General features: G+C 39.4%; 1 protein-coding gene across 3 annotated transcripts in view; it reads right to left on the bottom strand.

Moving 5' to 3' along the window:
• Positions 1–8,695, bottom strand: part of hipk2 (homeodomain interacting protein kinase 2) — a 352,565-nt gene that overhangs the window by 4,755 nt on the left and 339,115 nt on the right. For all 3 annotated transcript variants that reach the window (XM_061917854.1, XM_061917853.1, XM_061917855.1), the window contains exons 13-14: positions 7,265–7,521; positions 7,029–7,183 (exon numbers count right to left, since the gene is read on the bottom strand). In XM_061917854.1, the coding sequence (XP_061773838.1) occupies positions 7,029–7,183; positions 7,265–7,521 (412 nt within the window). The remainder of the gene's footprint in view (positions 1–7,028; positions 7,184–7,264; positions 7,522–8,695) is intronic.

Below are 8,695 nucleotides of genomic sequence, written 5' to 3'. Positions count from 1 at the left end.
ATTCATTGAATTCTGCTGTTGCATGAACGTGTTCCGAAAGCAAGGCACACACGCCCAAAAAAGGCTGGGTTGTTTTGATAACCCAATTTATGAGTTGCTAGAGTTGGGTTAAATTTTGGAGTTATTTTTATGAAGAGCAATCAATTTTTTGGGTTATAAAGGTATTATTTCAACCCAATTCCTGGATTTTCTAAATGATGAACCAATTTTGGGGTTGTTTTCAACGGGTAAAAAGCTTCTTTTTTTTAATCTTTTTTTTTAAATTAAAACCTTTTTTCTTGTAGGGAATTTTATTATGGATTAATGTCATTAAGGGCTTCACGGTGGCAGAGGGGTTAGTGCGTCTGCCTCACAATACGAAGGTCCTGCAGTCCTGGGTTCAAATCCAGGCTGAGGATCTTTCTGTGTGGAGTTTGCATGTTCTCCCCGTGAATGCGTGGGTTCCCTCCGGGTACTCCGGCTTCCTCCCACCTCCAAAGACATGCACCTGGGGATAGGCCCCTCCCACCTCCAAAGACATGCACCTGGGGATAGGCCCCTCCCACTTCCAAAGACATGCACCTGGGGATAGGTTGATTGGAAACACTAAATGGGCCCTAGTGTGTGAATGTGAGTGTGAATGTTGTCTGTCTATCTGTGTTGGCCCTGGGATGAGGTGGCGACTTGTCCAGGGTGTACCCCGCCTTCCGCCCGATTGTAGCTGAGATAGGCGCCAGCGCCCCCCGCGATCCCGAAAGGGAATAAGCGGTAGAAAATGGATGGATTAATGTCATTAACATTATTTTCAATCACCCAACATTGAGTTACCATAACTCAACTTTTGGGTTTAATAATTCAACGCAATAGTTTGGTTGGGAATAACCCAATATTAAGTTATCATAACTCAACTTTTTGGTTGAATAATTCAAAGCAAAAGTTGGATCGAAAAAATGCACCCAAAGTATTGAGTTAAAATAACTCAAATAAGGAGTTTGTCCTTTTCTGAACCAGCAGTTGGGTTAAAATTGGGTTATTTTTTAACTAAACAATTTTTACTGTGCAGAGTTAACCCCCATGCATCAAGTTGGAAAAACTGGGTCGGGTGGTTTGTTTTGTTGTCTTTTTTTGTTGCCGTCACTCTCCGACAAAATGGGAATACTTGCTCGTTCGTACCCGTCGTCACCCGTGTAAAAACAAAATATTCCCAAGCCTTTGGTTTTGCAATCATCTTTGTAACGATGCAGGTGGGAAGCGGTGCTTGGACATGACCCTGGAGATGCAAAGACGACAGCCGAGAGCTAAGTAAAATAATATTTGATAGCTAAACGTAAATACGTGCAGCTGGGGAGTGCACGGGAACAGCAATAAGCGCAGTTACAGGAAGTGCCAAATAAACACAGCAATCACTCCCAAGGGAACAGAGAACAAAGAACAATGATCAAGCACTGACAGACGAGCAGGGCGGGCATTTAGAGGAGCCTGATTGGAGACCGGGAACAGACGTGTGCCGCTTGCCAATCAAGGACGGCTGTAGGAGCCAGCACTCAATGGCAGACAGGGAAAGTGAAAATACAATTTAAAGAGCACCGGACAGGAACCTAAACATCACACACACGGGGGAAAAACAACACGAGTCCAAAACAGTCACAAGAATATGACAACCTTTTTTTTTTTTCCTACTCATTTTTGTTACTTTGTGGCGCTTCTCACGAGTCAGTAGTGACCAGCGAGGCTCTCTTAAGCTGGAGGTCCTTTGCCCAGAGAGACAAAGATTGTGGGTGACTGACAAGAGGGTTCAATCGTTCATTTCATTCTAACTACTGAATAAACGCACTCAGGTGCTGTGAGATGCACAGAGTGAACCCTCTTTAGGCCAGTTGTTTTTTTTTGTTGTCGTATTTTTTTGTTGCCGTCACTTCACCGGAAATTGGGCACACTTTCTCATTCGTCCGTTTTTTTATTCTACCTACTGAATAAACGCATTCAGGTGCTGTGCGATGCAGAGTGAACCATCTTTACGCCAAATGTTTATTTTTGTTGTCATATTTTTTTGTTGCCGTCAGTCACTTCACCTGAAATTGGGCACACTTGCTCATCCGTCTGGTTTTTTATTACTAACTACTGAATAAACGCACTCAGGTGCTGTGCGATGCACAGAGTGAACCATCTTTAGGCCATTTGTTTTTTTGTTGTTGTCGTCACTTCACCGAAAATTGCTTACACTTGCTCATTCGTCTGTTTTTTAATTCTAATTACTGAATAAACGCACTCAGGTGCTCTGTGATGCACAGAGTGAACCCTCTTTAGGCCAGATGTTTTTATGTTGTTGCCGTGACTTCACCGGAAATTGGGCACACTTGCTCATTCGTCCGTTTTTTAATTCTAACTACTGAATAAACGCACACAGGTGCTATGCAATGCACAGAGTGAACCCTCTTTAGGCCAGATGTTTTTTTTTTGTGTCATTTTTTGTTGCCATCATTTCACCGAAAATTGGGCACACTTCCTCATTCGTCCGTTTGTTTATTGTAACTACTGAATAAACGCACACAGGTCCTATGCAATGCACAGAGTGAACCCTCTTTAGGCCAGTGGTTTTTTTTGTTGCCATCATTTCACCGGAAATTGGGCACACTTGCTCATTCATCCGTTTGTTAATTCTAACTACTGAATAAACACACTCAAGTGCTGTGCGATGCACAGAGTGAACCCTCTTTAGGCAAGTTGTTTTTATGTTGTTGCCGTGACTTCACCGGAAATTGGGCACACTTGCTCATTCGTCCGTTTTTTAATTCTAACTACTGAATAAACGCACACAGGTGCTATGCAATGCACAGAGTGAACCCTCTTTAGGCCAGGGTTTTTTTTCCCGTCTTTTTTTGTTGCCATCCTTTCACCGGAAATTGGGCACACTTGCTCATTCGTCCGTTTTTTAATTCTAACTACTGAATAAACGCACACAGGTGCTATGCAATGCACAGAGTGAACCCTCTTTAGGCCAGGGTTTTTTTTCCCGTCTTTTTTTGTTGCCATCCTTTCACCGGAAATTGGGCACACTTGCTCATTCGTCCGTTTGTTAATTCTAACTACTGAATAAACACACTCAAGTGCTCTGCGATGCACAGAGTGAACCTTCTTTAGGCCAGTTGTTTTTATGTTGTTGCCGTGACTTCACCGGAAATTGGGCACACTTGCTCATTCGTCCGTTTTTTAATTCTAACTACTGAATAAACGCACTCAGGTGCTGTGCAATGCACAGAGTGAACCCTCTTTAGGCCAGTTGTTTTTTTTTGTGTCATTTTTTGTTGCCATCATTTCACCGAAAATTGGGCACACTTGCTCATTCGTCCGTTTGTTTATTGTAATTACTGAATAAACACACTCAGGTGCTGTGCGATGCACATAGTGAACCCTCTTTAGGCCAGATGTTTTTTTGTTGTTGCCGTCACTTCACCGAAAATTGGGCACACTTGCTCATTCGTCTGGTTTTTAATTCTAACCACTGAATAAACGCACTCAGGTGCTGTGTGATGCACAGAGTGAACCCTCTTTAGGCCAGTTTTTTTTGTTGTTCCCGTCACTTCACCGGAAATTGGGCACACTTGCTCATTTGTCCGTTTTTTAATTCTAACTACTGACTAAACGCACTCAGGTGCTATGCGATGCACAGAGTGAACCCCCTTTAGGCCAGATGTTTTTTTTTCTGCATGGCCTTATTATACAACCAGTAAGCCATTAACTAAGAGTCTTAGTTAGACTTAACCCTAACCCGAGTATGGGGAACATATTGACCATTAATTAGTTGCTTATTAACATGAAAATCAGTACCATATTGTCTCTTAATTAGTCATTATTAAATACTTATTAATGCCTCATTCTACATGGCCTTATTATACAACCAATAAGCCATTAACTAAGAGTCTTAATTAGTCTTAACCCTAACCCCAAACCCCAACCCTAACCCTAACCCTAAACCTAACCCGAGTATGGGGAACATATTGACCATTAATTAGTTGCTTACTAACATGCAAATTAGTACCATATTGTCTCTTAATTAGTCATTACTAAGTACTTATTAATGCCTTATTGTGCATGGCCTTATTATACAACCAGTAAGCCATTAACTAAGAGTCTTAGTTAGTCTTAACCCTAACCCTAGTATGGGGGACATATTGACCATTAATTAGTTGCTTTTTAACATGCAAATTAGTACCATATTAGGTCTTATTTAGTCATTATTAAGTACTTATTAATGCCTTATTCTACATGGCCTTATTATACAACCAGTAAGCCATTAACTAAGAGTCTTAATTAGTCTTAACCCTAACCCCAAACCCCAACCCTAACCCTAACCCTAACATTTTGACCATTGATTAGTTGCTTAATAACATGCAAATTAGTACCATATTGTCTCGTAATTTATCATTATTAAGTACTTATTAATGCCTTATTCTGCATGGCCTTATTATACAACCATGAAGCCATTAACTAAGAGTCTTAGTTAGACTTAGCACCTAATCCTAACCCTAGTATGGGGAACATATTGACCATTAATTAGTTGCTTATTAACATGCGAATCAGAACCATATTGTCTCTTAATTAGTCATTACTAAGTACTTATTAATGCCTTATTCTGCATGGCCTTATTATACAACAAGTAAGCCATTAACTAAGAGTCTTAGTTAGTCTTAACCCTAACCCTAGTATGGGGAACATACTGACTATTAATTAGTTGCTTTTTAGCATGCAAATTAGTACCATATTGGCTCTTAATTAGTCATTACTAAATACTTATTAATGCCTTATTGTGCATGGCCTTATTATACAACCAGTAAGCCATTAACTAAGAGTCTTAGTTAGTCTTAACCCTAACCCTAGTATGGGGGACATACTGACTATTAATTAGTTGCTTTTTAGCATGCAAATTAGTACCATATTGTCTCTTAATTAGTCATTACTAAGTACTTATTAATGCCTTATTCTGCATGGCCTTATTATACAACCAGTAAGCCATTAACTAAGAGTCTTAGTTAGTCTTAACCCTAACCCGAGTATGGGGAACATACTGACTATTAATTAGTTGCTTTTTAGCATGCAAATTAGTACCATATTGGCTCTTAATTAGTCATTACTAAATACTTATTAATGCCTTATTGTGCATGGCCTTATTATACAACCAGTAAGCCATTAACTAAGAGTCTTAGTTAGTCTTAACCCTAACCCTAGTATGGGGGACATATTGACCATTAATTAGTTGCTTTTTAACATGCAAATTAGTACCATATTAGGTCTTATTTAGTCATTATTAAGTACTTATTAATGCCTTATTCTACATGGCCTTATTATACAACCAGTAAGCCATTAACTAAGAGTCTTAATTAGTCTTAACCCTAACCCCAAACCCCAACCCTAACCCTAACATTTTGACCATTGATTAGTTGCTTAATAACATGCAAATTAGTACCATATTGTCTCGTAATTTATCATTATTAAGTACTTATTAATGCCTTATTCTGCATGGCCTTATTATACAACCATGAAGCCATTAACTAAGAGTCTTAGTTAGACTTAGCACCTAATCCTAACCCTAGTATGGGGAACATATTGACCATTAATTAGTTGCTTATTAACATGCGAATCAGAACCATATTGTCTCTTAATTAGTCATTATTAAATACTTATTAATGCCTCATTCTGCATGGCCTTATTATACAACCAGTAAGCCATTAACTAAGAGTCTTAGTTAGTCTTAACCCTAACCCGAGTATGGGGAACATACTGACTATTAATTAGTTGCTTTTTAGCATGCAAATTAGTACCATATTGGCTCTTAATTAGTCATTACTAAATACTTATTAATGCCTTATTGTGCATGGCCTTATTATACAACCAGTAAGCCATTAACTAAGAGTCTTAGTTAGTCTTAACCCTAACCCTAGTATGGGGGACATATTGACCATTAATTAGTTGCTTTTTAACATGCAAATTAGTACCATATTAGGTCTTATTTAGTCATTATTAAGTACTTATTAATGCCTTATTCTACATGGCCTTATTATACAACCAGTAAGCCATTAACTAAGAGTCTTAATTAGTCTTAACCCTAACCCCAAACCCCAACCCTAACCCTAACATTTTGACCATTGATTAGTTGCTTAATAACATGCAAATTAGTACCATATTGTCTCGTAATTTATCATTATTAAGTACTTATTAATGCCTTATTCTGCATGGCCTTATTATACAACCATGAAGCCATTAACTAAGAGTCTTAGTTAGACTTAGCACCTAATCCTAACCCTAGTATGGGGAACATATTGACCATTAATTAGTTGCTTATTAACATGCGAATCAGAACCATATTGTCTCTTAATTAGTCATTATTAAATACTTATTAATGCCTCATTCTGCATGGCCTTATTATACAACCAGTAAGCCATTAACTAAGAGTCTTAGTTAGTCTTAACCCTAACCCGAGTATGGGGAACATACTGACTATTAATTAGTTGCTTTTTAGCATGCAAATTAGTACCATATTGGCTCTTAATTAGTCATTACTAAATACTTATTAATGCCTTATTGTGCATGGCCTTATTATACAACCAGTAAGCCATTAACTAAGAGTTTTAGTTAGCCTTAACCCTAACCCGAACCCCAACCCTCACCCTAATAAGCAATGTTAATAAGCAACTAATTAATGGTGAATATGTTCCCCATACTAAAGTGTACCCATGTTTTATATTCTAGTTTCTTCAAAATAACCACCCTTTGCTCTGATTACCGCTTTGCACACTCTTGGCATTCTCTGCATGAGCTTCAAGTGGTAGTCTTTTCACTTTACAGCTGTCATAGTTTTGATGCCTTCAAAGGCAATCTACAACGTAAACAGTCATGAGAATAAAGAAAACACATTACAATGAGAAGGTGTGTCCAACATTTTGGCGTGTTCTGTATATTGTATGAAAAGTTCCTCATTTCAGTTTACAGTACTGTCCATGTGGAGTAGTTATCAGATGAGAGGATCTTAGTATGCCTTTATTTTTTCTTACCTGGCTGAGATTAAGAGGCTGTTGTTGAAGGAGGTGTGGCCCTGAGCGCTGCTGTCGGTACGATGCAGTCACCCCTCCATGGACGTGATTATTGCCAGAGACCACTCCATTGGAGGATTTGAACTTATATGTGGAATTCTGATGATTCATTGCATCTGCACCAAAAGAGGGAATTTGCACAATTTGGAAATGGCATAAGAACCGTATTAAACGTCCTAATGTGACGCGCGTTTTACCTGGCATCAAGCGTTCACACTCATTCACAACCTCGCTGGTCTGGGTTTTGAGTGGGGGGACAATGATGGTGCGCGGGTTGCCGTTGTTGTAATTGTCCAGTATGAAGGTCTTTGTGTCGTAGCTGCTGTTGTTGTTGTTGTTGTTGGTTGTTCTGGACTCCACAGTGTAAGGGCTGTTGTTGATGGAACAGTCGTTGTCAGGTGAGTCATGGACGGTCACACAGCTGATAACATTCTTCCTCTGCTTAGAGAAGGAGCTGGAAGAAAAAAAAAATGAGACAAAGAATTCAGCTTTAACAACAGCGACGGTAGTGGAATGTATGCATGTACTGTAGTTCCCCGGTTGTCATACGCCCCGCTTTTCGTAGGATTCGGCGTCGGACCAAAATGCATGCAAACGTTTTCCCTTGTTTTTATATACCGTTTCAGTTATATATTCTGTAAATTGCACTAGAAAAACTACAAAACCCAAAACAATGTGAATTTTGGAAGACTATGTCCCCTGGTTGGCCTGGGAAGGACTCAGGTTCGCCCGGGAAGAGCTGGACGAAGTGGCCGGGGAGAGGGAAGTCTGGGTTTCTCTGCTTAGGCTGCTGCACCCGCGACCCACCTCGGATAAGCGGAAGATGATGGATGGATGGATGGATATCAGCTTATATCATATACTGTATATATAATATGTAAATATTACTAAACGTATTTCCTTGAATTGCCGCCGGGTATATAGTATGCACCTGCCTAGAATTACCGCCGGGTCAAACTCGTTTCGCAAAATAATTAGCGCATGCTTAGTATTACCGCCGGCTCAGGATTAACGCCGGGTCGAACTCGTTTCGCAAAATATTATTTTTATTAGCGCATGCCTAGAATTTCCACCGGGTCAAACTCGTCACGTCACGAGTGACACTTCAACTGTCATTTTCAAAATGGAGGAGGCTGATTTTAATAATTTAAAATCGCATAAAGGGAAGAAGATTAAGAGCTATTCAGTAGGATTTAAGGTCCAAGCAATTGAATATGATAATTGGAACAGTAAGCATCTATGTTTTATTAATATACCGTAGCTGCGTGTGTCAAATATGAGTCATTAAATGACTCCCGGCTCCTGGTGGTAGAGGGCGCTAGTGATCCTTCTTGCGACTTGTCGGCTGCAGAAGAAGTGACAACAAGCACCAAGAGTGAGCGGCGTGTGTTTATTTTTCCTCTCGCTTAAACTTTTAACGTGGAGGATTACATATGTAAAATAAAACAGTTTTTTAAACTGAACTTTCAATCGAAGCAGGAGGTAATAAAGGAAGATTTCCATCGAGACAGAGAGACTTTTAAAACTGAAGAAAGATAAGGAATTCTTCTATAAACAAGTTATCGATGCTTTTGAACAGAAGGAGCTGCGCATGGACTTTATTTATAAGGAAAGGTAAAACCATAATA

The sequence above is a fragment of the Nerophis ophidion genome, linkage group LG12, assembly GCF_033978795.1.
Source record: "Nerophis ophidion isolate RoL-2023_Sa linkage group LG12, RoL_Noph_v1.0, whole genome shotgun sequence".
NCBI lineage: Eukaryota > Metazoa > Chordata > Actinopteri > Syngnathiformes > Syngnathidae > Nerophis > Nerophis ophidion.
Note: the sequence above shows the minus strand (reverse complement) of the source record. Positions and strands in the feature narration are given on the sequence as shown.